Genomic DNA, 20,851 nt, shown 5'->3' on the forward strand with positions numbered 1-20,851 from the left:
GTTATGCGACCACTGATGCCAGGCACACAATCTCTGAAGAGTATTGATAATGGCTGGGGTCACCTGTCTTGTAAAGACACTGCCCAGAAGAATGCAATGGCAAGCCACTTCTGTGGAAAAATTTGCCAAGAATAATCATGGTCATGGAAAGACCGTGATCACCCACGTCATATGACATGGTACATAACAAACAAACGATTAGGTAAGTACTGCCTTTGCCAACAAGGTTCACATTTTATGGATTAATCAGTTTCACATCATGTTTATATTGTATAGAACAATAAAAACATTCCTAGGTGGTTTGCTATCTTTATCTTCTTAATCACTTTTTAGTGCCCTTCTGTTGGTTCTTAAAAGCTTCTCAATTCTCTGACTTTCCATTCATTTTTGCTCTATTATATGTCCTCTCTTTGGCTTTTATGCTGGCTTTGATTTCTCTTATAAGCCACAGTTTTGTTATCTTTCCTTTAGAATACTTCTCCCTCTTTGGGATGTTATATATCCTGTGTCTTCTGAATTGCTTCCAGAAATTCCAGACATTGCTGCTCTGCTGTCATTCATGCTACTGTTCTCTTCCATTGAATTCTGGCCAGCTCCTCTCTCATGCCTCTATAATTCCCTTTACTCCACTGTAATGCTGATACACCTGACTTTAGCTTCTCCTTCTCAAATTTCAGGATGAATTTGATCATATTATGATCACTTGCCCCTCAGGGTTCTTTTACTTTAAACTCTCCCATCAACTTTGGTTCCGTGCACAAATGCCAATCCAGAGCAGCTGATCCCAGTGGTCTTAACCACAAGCTGCTCTGAAAAGCCACCTCGTAGGCGTCCTAGAAATTCCCCCTTTTGGAATCTAACACCAGCCCGCTTTTCCCAATCTCCCAGTTGAAATCCCCCATGACTATTGTAACACTGCCCTTTTGGCATGCATTTTCTATCTGCCTTTGTAATTTGTAGATCACAATAGTTTTGGAATTTTCTGTTGTGGAGTTCACAACTCCTATCAGGGTCTTTATTCCCTTGCAGTTCCTCAGCTCTATCCATAAAGATTCAACACCTAATGACCCCTGTCACCTTTTTCAAATGATTTGATTTCATTTTTTACCAACAGGGCAATGCTGCCCCCTCTGCCTTCCTGCCTTTTCCATATACTGTCCACATTCAAATATAAGACCTTCGGTCCTGTATTTACCCTTTTTGATTTTGTCCACCTTTTACATTGCAACTCATCCTGTTGACTGTAATTTTGCCCTTTCATCAGCCTCTCTTCACTATACATTACCTCTGTTTGTAAACCAGCTCCTCATCTTCAGCAGTATGACCTGTCTTTCCTACGATACTTCTTGCATTGAAATATATGCAGCTCAGGACACTAGTCGCGACATGCTCAACCTTTTGATTCCTGACTTTGTCTGAGGTCTTACCAACATCTGCCTCCAGAAACTCGCCATTAATTGTCCTGGTACTCTGGTTCCCATCCCCTTGCAACTCTAGTTTAAACCCCACCAAGCTGTCTTCCTGCTATGATATTAGTCCCTCTCCATTTCAGGTGCAAACTATCCCTTCTGTACGGGTCCCACATTCCCTGGAAGAGAGCTCAATGATCCAAAACTCTTATGCCCTCCCTCCTACACCAACTCCCTAGCCACATATTAAACTATATAATCTTCCTAGTTCTGGCCTCAATAGCACGTGGTGCAGTTAGCGATCTTGAGATCACAGCCCTGGAGGTCCTGCCCTTTACCTTAGCACCTAACTTCCTGAACTCTCAATGCAGAACCTCATCACTCTTCCTTCCCAAGTCATTGGTACCTATATGGACCATGATTTCTGGCTGTTCACCCTCTGAGTTACGAATGCTGAAGACTTGACCTGAGATGCCCTGGAGCCTGACATCCGGAAAGCAACATATCATCCAGGAATCTTGTTCTCACCCACAAAATCTCTTGTCCATTCCCCTAGCTAACGAATTCCCTATCACCACAACATGCCTTTTCTCCCTCCTTCCCTTCTGAGTAACAGAAGAAGGCTCAGTGCCTGGGATCTGACCGTTGTGACTTTCCTCTGTTAGGTCAAGCTCCCCAACAGTTTCCAAAGCAATGTACCTGTTGTTGTTGGGGGGGGGGGCGAGAATGGCCACAGGGGTAATCTGCACTGGCTCCTTAATCTCTTACCCCTTCCTGATTGTCACCCAGTTTCCTGTGTCTTGCACCTTGGGTGTAACTACCTCTCTATCGCCCTTTGAGCCTTCCGAATGATCCGGAGTTCACCCAGTTCCAGCTCCAACTCCCTAATGCAGATTGTTAGAAGCTGCAGCTGGATGCACTGCTCACAGTTGTAGTCATCAGGGACACTGGGTGTCTCTCTGCCTTCCCGCATCCTGCAAGAGGAGCATTCAACTATCCTGCCTGGCACCTCGACTGTCCCAGTGGAGCAGATTAAAGAAGGGAAGGAAAAGAAAACTTAACCTAGAGCTTTTCTTTTGCTTTCTCTGACTCTTGAAGAGCTAAAGGCTCAAGATACTCTGCCTCTGTCCACTCAGACAATAAATGCTGTGCTTGCCACTGTCTTCCTTAAATCCCAAACCCCAATTGGTCGCTGGTCAGAGCTCTTTTTCATAAACTGCCGCGAAACTGCCTTTAAAATCGCGACAGCCATCCCGATTAAAAGGTAGCTCTCCAATGCACTCCCTGTCGTGGATTATCCAACTCAGAGAAAACCGGTGCAAAGCTCTGCTTTTAAATCTTGAACGTGGACTTGACTGAAAGGCAGCTTTTTTTATGCACTGCCTCTTGCTGATTGGTCGCTCTTCGACTCAGAGAAACTACTGTGAAACTCTGCCTTTGAAACCTGGATCGCCGCCCGAATTAAAATGCAGTTCTCTAACGCACTCCCTGCCGTGGATTGCTGTTCTCATTGACTTTACTGTGACGCCCGCAAGAAAATGAATCTCAGGTATAAGGTGACATAGATGTACTTTGATAATAAATTTACTTTGAATTTATCTTGAACTTCCGTGTTTATATGACATCATGTTAAACTGTTTTAGTGTGGTCTGTCAGATGAGCTGCTTTCAGAACACACCTGTCTCAGCCCAGGCTGGAGATCCCCTGACAGTGATAAACTGCCTTCAATCATGACATGTAAACATCTCCACAGCTAGTAATCCACAAGCAAAATTATACTGCCACATTGCAGAGCTGTAATGACGTTAACAATTCAATAGTTATTGAGACAGAGAGCTGTTTGCCATGAAGAGGGAAGGCTCAGTGTCTGGCAGCAGAGACAGAGAGAGGCAGAAGATGAGAGGTATGGCTGGCCACCTTTGTCTGTGTGGGCGCAGTGGATGTTTCTCAGCTACTGTGACCGCCTAACATATTGCCAGGTTGTTGCATACTCCTGTACAAATTTCTTCTGTGTACGACGATTAGTCTGAAATATTGACCGCTTCCCCGGTTACTACTGGGGGTAAAACTGAAACCTTCCTGCTGCATACAGGGTGCTTCCCTAAAGTGAGAATCAATGAACCTTGCAAGTGCAACTAGCACTGAATATCCTTCAAGTCTTTACACACTCTCCGCAGGACCTCTGCAGGCCTAAACAGTTCTGATCTTTTGAGCTTTTTTTTTCCCTGTGATGGACTCACTAACTCTGGTTGAATCTTCAACTCTCTTACTCCAACTCTGTGGAACAAGATATACGGCCCAGTCCATCACGGGTAAAGTCCTTGCCTCCACTGAGCACATCTACACGAAGCACTGTCACAGGAAAGCAGCATCCATCATCAGGGGCCCCCAACACCCAGGTCATGCTCTCTTCTCGCTTCTGCCGTGAGGAGGAAGGTCCAGGAGCCTCGGAACTCACACCACCAGGTTCAGAAACGGTCATTACCCCTCAACCATCAGTCTCTTGAACCAGAGGGGATAACTTCTTTCAACTTCACTTGCCCCATTACTGAACTGTTCCTGCAACCTATGGACACACTTTCAAGGGCTCTTCATCTCACGTTCTCAATATTTATTGCTTATATTTATTATATTCTCTTTTGTATTTGTGCAGTTTGTTGTCTTTTGCACATCGGTTGATTGTCCGCCCTCTTGGGAGTGGTCCTTTCTTATTCTATTATGGTTCTTGGCTTTTCTGAGTATGCCTGCAAAAGAACGAATCTCAGAGGTTGCATATAGTAGCATATATGTACAGAGATAATAAATTTACTTTGAACTTTGAAATAAGTTCAGCTTTTTATCTGAGTTTTAACTAGCTCTTCTGCATTTCCTGCCTTCTCACTGTGAAATAATTCTCAATAATTAATAATAATTAACTATGGAAATAATTTTCAATAATTCTTAAATACATCATAAAACTATAAATTGTTATTTCAGGCTGTTGATATACAGTCATATTCAAACATTAATTTTATATCAACAAAAAATGTGATTGACAGGTTCTGGGAGGGATTTTGTTGATTCCCTGATAAAAATAAGATCTATAAGATAAAGATTAGATTATCTTTACTTGTCGCGTGTACGTTGGAATATCAGACCATACAGTGAGATGTACTGTTTTGTGACCAACACAGTCCGAAGATGTGTTGGTTGCAGCCCACAATTGTCACCATGCTTCTAGTGCTAACATGTCCACAACTTACTAGCTCTGACTTGTCCGTCTTTAGAATGTTCAAAGGTTCAAAGGTCCATTTATTATCAAAGTATGCATGCAGTATACAACTCTGAGATTCATCTTCTCCAGATAACCATGAAACAAACAAAACCATGGAAGTCATTCAAAGAAAAACATCAATACCCCACCCCGGCACAAAAACAAATCTTGCATACAGCAACACGATCATCAACTCCCCCGTGCAAAAAAAAAAATCCTCACATACAGTAACACAATGATTAACTCCCCTGTGCAAAAAAAACAAACAAATCTCACAAACGGCATCGCGAAGGAAACTAGAGCGCCTGGAGTCATGGGGAGAACGTGCAAACTCCATACAGACAGCAGTGGGGACTTACAGCTGATGCTGTAATATGTTACACTAACTGTTACGCCTTCCAGTATAACACACAGAGTTCACCTGAGGAATTAAAATACCTCATGGCTTATGATCCTGATTTTAAAAAGGAATGACTCTTTGTAAACATATCAGCGTGTGACGTTGTGTTTAAAGGAGCAGATTTAATCTCCTTCGATACCCATAAGAACAAGTTGATAGGTCAATACGAGGTCCTCACCCGAGTCTGTCACTCACCTTCATCCTCCGATACATCCAAGGTTTCATCAACTGTTTCGGGAAAACTCAGCCGGTGCTTTTCAGTGACAGTCTGTGGGGAAAGAGAGGTGTTAATTACAGTGGATTTATTAGTATTGACAATGAACACTTCCTTTCCACTGTACCTCCAGCAACACCTCTAAAAGGTCTCCCAGAGTGGAATGCAGATCACTTTGAATGACCTAACAGGCACTAAAGAGTATGAAGACTAGAAGACCAATGGATTCCCACTCCCTGTTCACCATTCTGTAAGATCTTATCCTTATCTGTTAGCCTGATGCCATTTCCCTGCTGTAATCCAGATTCCTCGATTGTTTCTGTGTAAGTCATTTTCTATCTTGCCAACTGAGCCACCAAAGTTTTCCTGGTTAGCAAATTCCAAAGATTCAGCACCTCTGCCTGTTTCTTACAACAGTCCTGAATGGACAACCCCTTATTATGAGATTGTGACCTCTGGTTATAGGTACTCCAGCCAGGGAAAATCTTACTCTTGCATCCAAAGCTTGTACGCAACAGTGTGGATGCCAACTGCCGTAAAAACTCAAGGAAGAAGAAGGAAGAAGCCTGTAAGAATTTTGTATGTTTAATGAGGTAATTTCTCATTTCCTGAAATGAGTTTGCCTAATCTCACCTTGTCTGACCAACCAACTATAAGAGGAATCGATTTGGTGAACTTCACTTTCATCCTTCACAAGAGTACCCTTCCCTAAGTTGGGCAACTGGACCCATACAGAATATTCCAGATGTACAGTACTGTGCTAAAGTCTTAGACAGATATATATATATATTGGAACACTCTCACTGGGCTCGTATGTAAACTTGGCTTGATAGCTGACTGGCCACGTGACTCAGTGGTGAGAATGCCACCCTTCATAAACGATATACTTCTATGATTGGAATGATTTGGGCATCAACCAAACAGAAATGTTGTGATGTTTCAATTAAAGAAACCTCAATTTGAGTGAATACTGTATAAATACTGCCCATACACAATAATCGCTTGGCAAAAAATAACAGAAGGTACACCGTATAAAAATAACAAAGAAAGTATATTTACTAATTTCAGCTCCATCAAACAGTTAATAGGAAAAATAAAAGAAAAGAAAACAAAAGGGCTTATTACCGTTAGACCAGTCCAAAATGCACATAACTGTTGGTGCTCACCTCTTCCAAAGCTGGCTATTCGTGGGTATGTATCTCTTACTCATATAATAAATCACCAGTCTATGTAAAAACACCCACCACATTTTCAAACTCCACTTGAAGACCATCTCAAGCAAACCGGCACTCCTTCTTATGAGTTTTTTCCTTCCTCCTTGGAGCCATTCATCTGCACAAAGCACTTCTTGCAATGGGGACTCTCCTTCCAAAGGCATTCTGCGGCATTTTTCCTTCTGTCTCGCTCCACAGATCCCACCAAAGGACCTCAAACAGGACTACTGTCCATCACAAAACTCCCTCTGTCCTGCTCTCACTGGAACTTTCTCCAGATCCAACCATCCTGATTGGCTGACACAACATTCCTAAGTTGAACAGCAGGGCTTCTTATCTTTAGCCGAAACCAAAACATTCTACTAGCAGGACAACACAAGTGAATCTGCAGATGCTGGAAATAAATAAAAACACAAAATGCTGGCAGAACTCAGCAGGCCAGACAGCATCTATGGGAGGAGGTAGTGACGACTACTAGCAGGACACGCTACTTCTGCAGAAACTGCTAAATCAAAATACTTACAGCATAGCAATAGAAATCTTAACAAGGGCATTACAATAGCCAGGGTGCCTAAAACCTTTGCACAGTACTGTAGTATTTTATGTATTGCACTGTACTGCTGCAGCAAAAAAAAAACCATTCAGGATATATGTGAGTGGTGATAAATCTGATTCTGATATGGGTCTCTATTGTGGACTGAGAGTGGGAAGGGGGTAGGGAAAGGAGAATCATGGTTGGGAGAAGAGGAAGGGAGAGGGGAAGGTGTGGGAAGAACCAGAGACATTCTGTAATGATCAATTAACCAATTGTTTGGAATCTAGCCTGGTGTCTGAGGGCTGGGTGTGTCTGCACCTGCGCCATCCCCCACCCTTAGCAGACCTTCTCTGCCACCTGTCCCTCAGCACTTCACCCTCACCATTCCCAACATCCATTGCTCCTTCCAGATTTACAAACTCAGTCTCCACTCCACATTGGCAAATACAGTACTGTGCTTGTTATATGTGCCTAAGATTTTTGTGCAGTTCTGTAGTTTCATGGAATTAACATACAACTAGAGCAAGACATCTCACTTGCCAGAGGAAGCGGAAGAGGCAGGTGTAATTACGATGCTTAAAAGGCATTTGAACAGGAGTTGAAGGGATATGAGCCAAACAAAGGCAAATAGGACTAGTTCAGGAAGGAATCACGAACAAGAGAAAATCTGCAGATGCAGGAAATCAAAGAAACACACACAAAATGCTGGGGAAACTCAGCAGGCCAGGCAGCATCTATGGAAAAGAGTATTAAAAAAAGGGTCCGGATGAAATGTCTCAGCCCAAAAAGTCGACTGTACTCTTCCATAGATGCCTCCTGGCCTGCTGAGTTCCTGCAGCATTTTGTGTGTGTTGCTTAATTCAGGAACCTTGGTTGGCATAAATAAGTTGGGCTGAAGGGCCTGTTTGTATGCTGTACAGCTCTTGCACTTAAATCCTTTCACTACAAAGGCCATGATACCATTTTGCATCCCAATTCCTTGCGATTTTAGTTTCAGACACTAGCACATATATCCTCAGGTCCCTTTGAAAACTAACACCTTCAATCTTCCATTATTGAAAAAAAATTGTGTCTTTTTAAGCAAAATACATGTAGGACAATGAGAGATCATAATATTTGATTGGCTATTTCCCTTGCTGTTCTATATCTACCAGAAAACCCTCTGGATCCTCTTCATAACTGCCAAGTGGCTTTGTATCATCAGCAAGTGTGGATACTTTACCCCTTGGTTTCTCATCCATATCATAGTAAGCTGGAAATAGCCAGAGCTCCAAGATAGATCCCTACAGAATCCACTTATCACAGTCGGAATGGTAACCAGAATAAAAATTTCCAGAGTAAATACAGCACTACAGGGCTCAGTTTGTCTGCCTACTCTGCCCCTCCAAGGCACACTTCTTATTTTTGTGTCTAAACATTTCTCCCGAGAGGTTCAGCTTTCTTTTATTTATTTATTGAGATACAATGCAGAAAAGGACCTTCTGGCCCTGATTTAATCCTAGCCTAATCATGGGTCAATTTACAATGACCAATTAACCTACTAACCGGTACATCTTTGGACTGTGGGAGGAAACCAGAGTACTTGGAAGAAACCCACACAGGAGGAAAACGTAAAAAAACTCCTTACAGGCAGTGGCAGGAATTGAACCCATGTGGCCTGGACTGTAAAGCGTTGTGCTAACCACTACATCACTGCGCATTGACTCCAAAAAAATTAATGGTAAATCCGTGAGAGGAAATATCTGAGGATGGTCAACAATTAGGACAGGGATCTTGACCTAACCAATAAAAAATGCAGCAACTCTCTTCCTGTAGACTTAATTTCTGCTGGGAACCTGAATCAGTTAAAACACTGTATGGTACATATATGTCTGGAGCTGTACCATCAATATACCTGCTGTATATGTAGGGCTGCCTATCAGTAACATTGAAGGATCAGATAATTTGGCAAATATTGACGGGACATTCCTGCTCATCTTTTAACAAAGCGTCATGGCACCTGAGAAAAGAAAGCAAGGACATGATCTCTGGATGTCCTGAAGATCTTCACAGCAAATGACGAACTTTTGCAGGGAGGTCACTGTTGCAATCTTGCTAACTCAGAACATGGAATAGCAAAGGATAGGAACAGGCCCTTTAGCCAGCGACATCTGTACTGACCATGATGACAAATTAAACTAAGCCCATCTGCCTGTGCACAGTCTATATCCCTCCATTCTCAGCAGGTCCGCATGCCTCTTATCACTTCTGCTTCCACCATCACCCTTGGCAGAGCATTTCAGTAACCCACCACTCACTGGGTAAAAAGAACTTCCTCACTCCAGATAAAAATGTCCTTCCAAATTAGAAACAACAGTACAATCTTGGAGAATGTTTTGAAGATTGTTTATGACTTTGAAGGTTCTCACTTTTGTGCTTTTCTTCTCGTTTGATCTTGTTTTCTAACTATTCATTAAAACTGAAATTATTAGTGTGTACTTGTGCTGAAAAGCTTACGAGGTATCCACATAGTCCGGAACCAGAAATTTTGAGGTTCAAACCCCCTTTCCAAAGCCTACCAACTTGAGCACATAATTCGAGAATAAAAGTCGATAGAGATGAGGTCCCATTTACTTTGTCTGGGGGATCCCATGGCGATATTTGGTTAGGCAAGTTAATCCCAGTGATGAGATAAAATTTTGCCCCACAGTCAGCATTGGCAATTAATCAGGCCATTGAGATGTTGCTGTCTGTGAGACCTTGTCATGCCTAAACTGGCTGCCTGGTTTCATACAGTCAGTACTTCCCTGGGTGTTAGGTGGTCTGGGATCACCTATAGAGGGTTGTAGGCTCAGCTAGATTCCATCATGGGCACTAGCCTCCCTATCATCGCGGACACCTTCAAAAGGCAATTCCTTAAGAAGGCGGCATCCACCATGAAGGACTCCCACCACCCAAGACATATACAGATTATAAAGCAGAAGAGAACTCTCTCTCTCTTTCTCTTATCCCTTTTCTCTCTCTCCTCATCCCTCCCCTCACTCTCACTACAAATTTTATAGCATTGGTCAGTGATAAGCATAGTGATTAGTGCAACGCTTTACAGTACCAGCGACCTGGGTTCAATTCCCATTGGTGCCTGTGAGGAGTTTACACGATCTCCCTATGACCAAAATGAGTTTCCTCTGGGTGTTTCGGTTTCCTCTCACAGTCCAAAGACACAGCAGCTGGTAGGTTAATTGGTCTTTGCAAATTGTCATCAGGTCAGGATTAAATTGGGGGAATTGCTGGGTGGACGGCTTGAAGGTGCCGACTCCGTGCTCTATTTTGATAAGTAAATAAATAGTAAACCCGATTCTGAGTCTGACTCCCCTGGATTCCAATAAGTACAAGTGTGTTTTTCTTTCTGCGGGGCGAACTGCCTGTGTTCCCGATGCGGCTGAGATACAAGGCGAAGAGGAATTCTGTCTCACGTATTTGTGTTCTTCCCCTGCATCCTACAGGTTCTTCACTTGGTGTCACTGGGCTACGTGATTGCAGTGGGCTTGACAAAGGAGCCCGGAGCAGCCACGTATAATTTCCAGCTAAATGCAGCCAATTGGCTGCCGAGGCCACTTGTAGCATCTTGTCTGGGATCCTGTCAACTGGTAGGAATCTAGATAGTGCACTTCATGCAGAGTTAACTGTGGCCATATTGCAGGATTATGAATAATTGCCTTGTTCTTAATTAAGCATCCAGGCAGACACAGTTAAAGTGAACCCCCATGAACTGGAAGCCTGGAGCTGTTTCCTTGACATCATCTACGTTCTCCAGGGCATGCCTCCTCGTGCTTTGTGGCATACTTGACTCTACTTGTGAGTACGTGTATGTGCGAGAACCATTGTGGATTGCGATTGAGGTCACCGCCAGGTTAGTCACATCTGTCCACACTCACTGCGCTCATGTTCTCATCAGTGACAATCTTTAACACGTCCGTTACGGAGATGTACCCAAGCCGCTTTGCGATCGCTAACGCCGTGCTTCCATTCTGAAAGTGGATCAGAACATTGCTTGGTGTCAGAATCAATCACAGTGAGAATGCATAGACAGTACAAGCTCCCTTCAGTTACGGTAAAGACCTCGATCACTCTGGAGATTTTCTGGCAACCTTCTCCTCGCCTCTTTGAACCATTGACTCTTACTGGACTTTTGTTCCCAATGTTCTCTGGAGAAGTTTGTACCTCATGTAATTGGTTACCATTCAAGGTGAACATCCAACTATTGACTCCTACTAGACAACCATTCCCAATGTTCTCTAGAGAGGGTTGTACCTCATGTGAGTGGTTATCACTCAGGGTGAATGTCCAACCACTGATTCATGCTACACAACTGTTTCCAATGTTACCTGGAGAGGTTTGTACTTCATATAAATGGTTACTATTCAATGGGAAAATTGAACCATTATGGACGCATGGTTGTCACAGTTCCTGATGATCCCTGGAGAAACTTGCACCTTATGTAAGTGGTTTTACTGTTTAGCATGAATGTCGAACTATTGACTAATTCTAGACAACTTTCCCCAATATTCTCTGGAGAGGTTTTACCTCATGTATTTAGTTACCATTCAAGGAAACATCGAACCATTAACCCATGCAAGACAACCATTCTTATGGTAGCCGAAGAGATTTGTACCTCAGGTAAACGGTTACCATTCAAAGTGAAGGTTGAACCATTGATTCATGCTAGATGGTAGTTCCCAATGTTCTTTGGACAAGCTTGCACCTCATGTAAGTGTCTACCATTCAAGGTGGATACTGAACTATTGACTCGTGCTAGACAGCTTTTCCCAGTGTTCTCAGGAGAACATTGGTTACCGCGCAAGTTGAACTTTGAACATGGAGGTCTCAGTGATTTACCAGAGGAAGTAGGTCTCACTGATTAGGCTGGCTTCACACACATTGCAGAGCAACACTGTGAAGGAATCCTGGGCTCCACTTGCTTCCACATGTACTGGGGTCAATTGTCCATTACCCCCCTCATCCGCTAACTCAGTGCACAAGTAAAATAGACCAGAATAGGTCAACCATTCAATAAGATCAAGGCCTGTACTGCATTTCACTTTCCTACTCAACCCTGGAACAATCTAACCAGTTCAGTCTGAATTATACTCAGTGCCAGAAACCCATAGCTCTGGAGCTTGAGAATTCTGAAGAAGTTTCTCCTCATCCTATTCCAAATCATCAACCCCTTGTCCTCTGCTCCAACTCCAGAAGAACTGGGGACCTGCACCTTCTGCCATTTTTGTAAGTGCTGAGGCGTCTAGATAGCACCAAGCATGGAACTGGGTCCTTGTTGGTGCCAAGTTATATCTGAGATCCTGAATATCTTTTCAGCACTATAGTGCCTGTGGGACTAGTTACTGTTGTTGTCAGGGGGCTGAATTTATCGCAACAGCAATCATCATGTGGGGTAATTCAGCCATTCTGTACATGCACACACATTGATAAGCCTCACTCACTCAGGAGCATCAAGCTAGATCTACAGTGCTGTCTCTTATACTTCACATAACTAGCAGAGTATAACTCCCATCTCGGAACGCACCATGGTAGTTTCATTTGGAGATGCTCCGTGCTTTAAGAGGAGCGTAACGACATCCGTGTGGCCTTGCTGTGCAGCTTGATGCAAGGGCGTGTGTCCGATCTATGGCGAGAGACAGGGAGGGAGAGAGGGAGAGAGGGGAGAAGGAATGAGAAAGGGCGGAGGAAGGAGAAACAGAGATAAAGGAGTGGAGAGGAGTGAGGGAGAGAGGAGAGAGAGAAGGCCAAAAGAATGAGAGGCAGGAAAGAGAGTGAGAGGTGGAAAAAGAGAGACAGGAGGCGGAATGAGAAAGGAAGGAAAGAGAGAGAGAGAGGAAAGAGAAAGAGAGAGTGAGAAAATAGAAAGAGCGGGGTAAGAAGGAGAGGGAGAGAGGTAGAGAAGGAGAGAAAGAGGGAGAGAAGGGGGGGGGGAGAGAGAAAAGGATTGAGGGAGAGAGATAGAAAGAATGTTATTAAGCACACCAAAAGATAATCTTAAAAAGAAATGCCATCTGACCCTGCATTTCCTCTGACCTTACATTTGTTTCCCATCTTGCTCCTTTCCCTTGACTCACCGGGAAGTGGCTGATAGCTCCCAACTCTGTGATAGCGGACCTCAGCCTTCCTCTCTCAGTCATAAACCAAAAGTGCCAACTCTGGTTTGACAAGGCATCGATCTGTCGAGTCCTGTATCTATAGTGACTTAGTGCCATTGCATCATTGGGAATTTCCCCATTCCTTGAACCCCACACACCCTGCTAAAAATTTTTAAGCAAGTGAGTGGGATGGTTAAACAAGATGCCAACAAGCCAATTATGGCAGGCTGTGAGCATATCCCCAGGAATCTGTGTTCTGTGAAGCTGAATGACACAGTGCTCTGTTTAAGCCTGTGATATTTGACTTGCCTTTATGAGATATTTGCGGGGCAGAGAGGTCAACTCAGTTCCAGTCCCATTCTTCATCATCCTCAAAGACCTACTCCACATTGGTTGAACTGCAACCTGAAAACTGTCTCTCCTAACTTTTCGAACATCAAGCCTTGACTTCTGTCCCAAAGCAGCCAATTATTTGTAAATCATAAATGGATACACTGGAAGGGATGTGAAAGGAGCTACGAAAATGGGATTCTTCTTTCTTATTCATTTCCTAGCACAGGATTTCCCACCGCGAGATGAGTCTTGGTGTGGAAGCTTTGGAGCAGGGGCTCCCAACCTGTGGTCCACTAACCCACAGTTAATGACAGGGGTTCATGGTATAAAAACAGTTTGGGAATGCCTGTTTCAGATAGAGTGCAGAGGGTGCAGAGAATGGAGATGCTTCTGAAGGGTGCAGAGGTCACCTGGATTAGAGGTCATGTCTTTTCCTACTAGGATAGGCTGACTGAGCTAGGGCTTTTCTCTTTGGAGTGAAAGAGCATGTGAGGTGATTTGATAGAGATGTACAAGATGATACTGGCAAAGTTTGATTGGATAGCCAGAGAGACTTTATCCCCAGGTGGAATTGGCTGATACAAGGGAACGTATTTTTAAGGTGTTTTGAGGACAGTATGGGGTGGGATGTCAAAGTTAAGTTTTTTTTTCCACAGAAACTGGTGGGTGTGTGGAACATGTCACTGGGGTGATGGTAGAGCCAGGCACCCTCAACAATTGAGGAACAGCATCTGCCCCTCTGCCATCCGATTTCTGAATGAACATTGAAATCAGGAACACTACCTCACTACTTTTTTAATTTCTATTTTTGCACTACTTATTTAATTTAACTATTTATATATATATATACTTACTGCAATCTACAGTTTTCCTCTGATATTATATATTGCATTGTACTGCTGCTGCAAAGACAAATTTCACGACATATGCTGGTGATATTGACCACGATTCTGATTCTGAGATATGTGAGGGGTATTTAAGAACCTCTTAGATTGGCATTTGGATTATATATAAAAAAAAGGAGGGCTGTGTAGGAGGGAAGGATTAGATTGATCACAGAGTAGGTTAAAAGGTGGGCAGAAGATTTTGGCCCAAATGGCCTATATAGTGTGCTGTAATGTTCTATGTTCTATGTACCTATGGGATCTTACTGAACACTTATCAGCTGACCACTGTCCTCCACTGGCACTAAAAAGTCCAATGTCCCAAACTTGTAAAAGGCATCAATGAAGACAGAACATTGAACAGTGTAGCACACTACAGACTGACTGGCCCACAATGCTGTCCTAACTTATATTGTTGTGCATTTAATATTTCAGTAATATTTGAGTATCTATTGTTTGATTAAGCATTTTTGTTCATTTAAATAATTCTTTATGAGTTATATGTAAAAAAACATGAATTGCATGCGTCATCGCGCTACCATGTGATATGTGCATGCCCCCTTAAAGTAAAGTTCTAGCCACATCTCCAGCCTCTTGGATAAAAACCGACACAACATTTCTCCCCAAATGTTAAGCAACTAATCAGAAAGTGGCTTTACCTTGGTTTTGCAATTAACGTTCGCTTGGTTCTGGAGCAGAAACTTCACCATGTTAATGTTTCCATGGTGACAGGCCATATGCAGTGGTGTGTACCCAGACTGTAAAAACAAAACGTCACTTCTTTTATACAGGGAAACCCCAATACAGGGAAAACACATCACAATCAAATATATATCTGCCAAAGACTTTTGAACAGTACTGTACATATACACACATATATAAAGTTGTAATTTAGTTTTTGTATATTGTAATCTTTTATGTATTGCAATGTACAGCTGCTACTGGCATATACAAGTGATATTAATCCTGATTCTGATTCTGCGATGCAGATAGGTTTGCGTGAACCATTCCTGGCACAGATCCAGGTAACAAGTTGCAAGGATGAGTGGAACCCATCGAGGCATTAAATTCAGCAAGGTCCCAGAGAACGGAACTTCAGGGCCTCAGAAAAGCAGGCAACATAATCAAAGAACCCTCCCACGATGCACTTCTCTCTGCTGCCCTCCGTCAGCAGGCAGAAGGTACAAAGGCTTGAAAAGACAAACCACCAGGCTCAAGGACAGCTTTGATCCCACTGTTAAAAGACTACTGAATGAACCTTTTGTATGATAACAATGAACTTTTGGCCTCACAATCTACTCCTACAATAACACTATATTCTGCCCTATATTATTCCTTTCCTGGGTGAGTCAAGTCAAGTCTATTGGCATTTCGACCATAAACTGCTGGTACAGTACACAGTAAAAACGAAACAGCGTTCCTCCAGGACCCTGGTGCTACATGAAACAACACAAAACTACACTAGACTATGTAAGACAGCACAAGGCTACCCTAGACTACGTAGAACAACATAAAGACTGCACTAGACTACAGACTTGCACAGGACTACATAAAGTGCACAAAACAGGGCAAGGCTGTACAATAATTAATAAATTACAATAGGCACAGTAGAGGATGAATTACAATATAATGATAAATGCTGTAGATGTCAGTCTAGACTCTGAGTATTGAGGAGTCTGATGGCTTGGGGGAAGAAACTGTTCACGTGCGAATGTTTTGAAATGATCTGTATGCATGGCATGCAAAACAAAGATTTTTGCTCTAACTCAGTACATATAACAATAATAAACCAATTAACACAATGGATAAGCAGAAGCAATTCTGCAGATGCTGGAAATTCAAAGCAACGCACACTAAATGCTGGTGGAACTCAGCAGGTCAGGCAGCATCTATGGAAATGAATAGGTAGTCTTCGTTTCGGGCTGAGACCCTTCTTCAAGGCTGAGAAGGAAGGGGGAAGAAGCCAGAATAAAAAATGTTGGGGGAGAGGAAGGAGGCTAGCTGGAAAGTGATTGGTGAAGCCAGGGAGGTGGGAAATGTAAAGGGCTGGAGAAGAAGAGATCCGATAGGAGTGGAGAGTGGAGGAAAGGGAAGGAGGAGGTAATAGGCAGGTGAGAAGAGGAAAGAGGCCAAAGTCAAGAATAGATGGAGGGGAGGGGGAAGGATTTTTTTTTACCAGAAGGAGAAATTAATATTCATGGCACTGGGTTGGAGGTTACCCAGATGGAATATAACACGTTGCTCCTCCACTCCTCATCTTGGCATAAGAGGAGACCATGGACCGACACGTCAGAATGGCAATGGGAATTGGAATTAAAACTCAATTAACTATGGAAGTGTCTCCCCACCTCCCCTGAGATAGTTCCTCAGCATTTATAGGGTTCATTAGGGATCACCTATCATCCTTCTGAACTCTAAAAAATATGGATTTAACTTCATTAGCCATGTGCATTTAAACCAGTTGAAGGCTAGGGACAGATATTTGTGCACATTCCATTCTAATGCGGATATTAAACCGCTGACACAAGAGACGGCTGATAGTGGAATTTCGAGCAAAAAGCAAATGACTAGAAAGAACTCAGCGGGTCAGACAGCATCTGTGGAGGCGGAAGAGAAGCTGACATTTCAGATCAAGACAGCGTCAGAGCATGATGCAGGGCCTCCACATGAAACGCTGACGATTCCTCAGCCTGACCTGGTAAGGACCTTCAGCATTGGTGCTGGTTTATTACTGTCACAGGCACCAACATAGAGAGAAAATTCAGTCTTTCCTACGGTTCATACAGATCAAACAATCACAGAGTGCATTGAGCTAGACTAAAGTAAAACAGTCACCATTCATTAGATGCCATGTTGTATGACGTGGGCAATCATAGTCTTAACTGCAATTGTTCTTGGCAAATTTTTCTACAAAAGGGGTTTGCCACTGCCTTCTTCTGGGCAGTGTCTTTACAAGACGGGTCACCCCAACCATTATCAGTACTCTTCAGAATTTTTCTGCCTGGCGTCAGTGGTCACACAACTAGGACTTGTGATGTGCACCAGCTGCTCATACGACCATCCACCATCTGCTCCCATGGCTTCACATGACCCTGATCGGGTGGTGGCAGGGGCTAAGCAGGTGCTACACCTTGCCCAAGGGTGAGCTGTAGGCTGGCAGAGGAAAGCAGTGCCTTACAATCCCTTTGATCGAGACACTTCTCCACCCCGCCACCCAAAACAATAACAATGCAGAATAAAGTTATTGTAAAAGTGCAGTGCAGGTAAATAATAAAGTGCAAGATCATAATGAGGTAGGTTATGATGCCAAAAGTCCATTTTAGTGGACAAAAGGTCCATTAAAGAGTCAGATAACAGTGGGATAGAAGCTGTCCTTGAGCCTGGAGGTATTGGCTTTCAGGCTTTTGTATCTTCTGCCCAATGGGAGAGAGAAGGGAGAATGTCATGTTAAACAGACTGTAGGTGGAGATCAGGGCATGTGGTCTCAAGGTTAACACTGCAGCCTGTTATAAAAGCTCTGGGTGGAATCACTACACAAGGCTTTGAAATTACCCTTGTCATTGGTTCAGGAGATGCCCCATGATTGGTGAGTACTTCAGCCACTGGAACACGGTCTTCCTGGGCCACAAGATGTAGCGGTGTCAGGCCATTCTATGAGACACAAGAGAGAGCATTGGCTAGCAAACATGCCTGCAGCACATTCTCCCAATGTACCCCCCAGCAGAGCGGGACACACTCTGTGCTTGAATGTGGAATGAGCCATTGACCATCCACATAGCAGCTCAGACCCAGACCTACCTGAACAAGACATTTCACTCACAGCACCTTCCACCACCTCAACATGTTGTAGAGACACAAGAATGGTTTCTGAGTGTTGTTCCACTACAACAGGGCCATATTAGCAGCAAAGACCCAACTTCGCCTACATAAGACCATAATAAGACACCAGCATCATGTGCCATGTCATGTCATGTAGGCAATCATACTCCCATGACCACGATTGTTCTTGGCCAATATGTCTACAGAAGTGGTTTGCTATTGCCTTCTTTTAGGCAGTGTCCTTACAAGATAAAGTTAATCTCTAGAGAGTTTTAAAGAAGGGTAGAAAAAACAATAGCGAGTTTTACTACCGATAGGCTTCTGATGGTGTCTTTTATTTTCCTAATGTCTTGTTTTTGTCCTTACTTCACTGTCTTGAAGCAAGGCAAACAAAACAAAACTGTATTAATCATGCTTTTTCTTAGATACAGTCACTGCAATGAATAGCTTGTAACTTCCCTTGCTTTTGAAGAGTTGGTAGGGAAGTATAAGGAGGACGTGAGAGGTGGGTTTCTCTTTACACCGAACATGCTAAGTGCAGGAAATGAGCGTAGTGGTAGAGGCAGATATATTAGGGACATTTAGATAGGCACACCGATGAATGTAAAATGGAGGGCTACGTGGGTGGGAAGGGTTCGATTGATCTTGAAGCAGGCTAAAAGCTTGGCACAAAGTTGTGGGCCAAAGGGCTTGGGGCGGCACGGAAGCATAATGGTTAGCACAACGCTTTACAGTACAGGCGATCTGGGTTCAATTCCCTCCGCTACCTGTATGTTTCCCCTCGTGACCATGTCATTTTCCCCTGCGTGTTCCAGATTCCTCCCACAGTCCAAAGACAGACTGGTTAGTAGGTTAGTTGGTCATTGTAAATTGTCCCGTGATTAGGCCAGGGTTAAATTGGGGGTCACTGGGTGGTATGGCTCAGAGGGCTGGAAAGGCCCATTTCACGCTGTATCTCAACAAATAAATAATAAGTAATGTTCTATAGTGTTCTCTGTTTAATACTATAGTATTTCACGATTCCCACTACTTATAGTCAATAGCTTCAAATTATGACAGTCACCTCTAGTCTGAACACACTCAAGCCCCTGTGGTATGCACGTCTCAGAAGGCCTCCAAAGTACTTGTGGATATTGCATGCTCCTTCTTCAGGGACATAACCCCAGAAGAAGGCCAGGCAATCAGCTTGGATAGAACCCCCAGCTGCCCAACACTTGGACCCATGGATGACCATCTTAGCCAGGCCAAGAAGCAATCCATGAAAAAAATTAGTGCCTTGTTGGATTAGCAGGGGTGGGAATTGAACCCACAATCCACTGGCAGTGCAGGGATGATTGAAGCACGACTGACAGGATGAAAGGCCTGATGGACCCCTTACACACCCACCCCCCCCCCCCCCCCCCACCTCCGGTTTGGTGTCTCAGTTGCTGGTCCCTACCTTACTGCTCAGGTTGGTATCTGCTTCACTGCCGAGGAGCAAGTTGACCATCTCCATGTGGCCGTCTTGTGCTGCCAGGTGCAAAGGTGTCATCCCCTGGAAGGACTCCGTGTTGGCCGAGGCTCCATGTTCCAACAGGACCCTCGCTATCTCCGTCTGGTTTTGCTTGGCGGCGATGTGTAGTGGGGCGTAGCCGTTCTGAAATTGGCACAGATTTACCATCACTCTAGTATGGTTCAGACGCTGCCCGTCAAGCTAGGTCAACACACTCAGTGAAACACCAACTGATAAGGGTAGCCATTTTGCTCCCTCGGCAATGGATGGCTGCCTCAGTTACCGGCTCAAATCAGTATCACTGAAGACCATGTCTGGGGTATTCATCTTTATCCTCTGAATAGGTGCATCACCACTCACAGGTTTTCCAGCCTGGAATTTCAGAAGGTCTGGGGGAGGGGATGAGATTTTAGTCTACCATGCTGTGTGCTGCAGCTTAAAAGAATTCTTCAGTGGGTCAGGAAGATATTGTGGATCGAGACCCTTTATCTGGACAGGAAGATAGGGGGAGACAGCCAGTAAAAAAGAGCTGAAGGGAAGAGATAGAGCAATAGCCAAGTGCGTCATGGTGATCCAAGTGAGTCATGGTGACAGGCAGATGAGGGAGAGAGGAGAGTCGGGATGGTGTCAAAAACTGGGAGATGAAAGGTGGAAGCGATAAAAGGCTAAAGATAATGAAATCTGACAGTAGAGGAAGGTGGAGCATTGAAGCTCAAAATAAATTTTATTATCAAAGTACACATACGTCACCATATACAGCCCTGAGATTCATTGTCCTGTGGGCATACTCAGCAAATCTATAGAATAATAACTATAACAGGATCAATTAAAGACCACCTAGAGTGCAGAAGACAACAGACAGATGCAAGTATAAATAAATAATAATAAATAATGAAAACACGAGATAATGAGATAAAGATTCCTTAAAAGTGAGATCATCGTTTGTGGGAACATTTCAATGATGGGGCAAGTGAGTGTAGTTTTCCCCTTTTATTTACAGGCCTGATGGTTCTGAGGTTTGAGGGGTAGTAACAATACAAGGGAAATGGGGAGGGAAGCGTTTTGTGTGTTACTCCAGTTTCAGCACCTGGACTCTCCTGTGAATCCACGTTGTGTGTAACGATGGATCTTAGCCTTGTATTTCAATAGGGAAGGGTGTCTTCTGCT

General features: G+C 43.6%; 1 protein-coding gene across 15 annotated transcripts in view; it reads right to left on the reverse strand.

The window, feature by feature from the left end:
• The window catches only part of LOC140735009 (ankyrin-1-like), a 454,172-nt gene that overhangs the window by 108,176 nt on the left and 325,145 nt on the right, over window positions 1-20,851 (reverse strand). For all 15 annotated transcript variants that reach the window (XM_073059891.1, XM_073059868.1, XM_073059867.1 and 12 more), the window contains 6 exons: window positions 19,631-19,828; window positions 17,926-18,024; window positions 15,033-15,131; window positions 12,586-12,684; window positions 10,940-11,032; window positions 5,258-5,330 (listed from right to left, as the gene is read on the reverse strand). In XM_073059891.1, the coding sequence (XP_072915992.1) occupies window positions 5,258-5,330; window positions 10,940-11,032; window positions 12,586-12,684; window positions 15,033-15,131; window positions 17,926-18,024; window positions 19,631-19,828 (661 nt within the window). The remainder of the gene's footprint in view (window positions 1-5,257; window positions 5,331-10,939; window positions 11,033-12,585; window positions 12,685-15,032; window positions 15,132-17,925; window positions 18,025-19,630; window positions 19,829-20,851) is intronic.

This window comes from Hemitrygon akajei, chromosome 1 (assembly GCF_048418815.1).
Source record: "Hemitrygon akajei chromosome 1, sHemAka1.3, whole genome shotgun sequence".
NCBI classification, from domain to species: Eukaryota; Metazoa; Chordata; class Chondrichthyes; order Myliobatiformes; family Dasyatidae; genus Hemitrygon; species Hemitrygon akajei.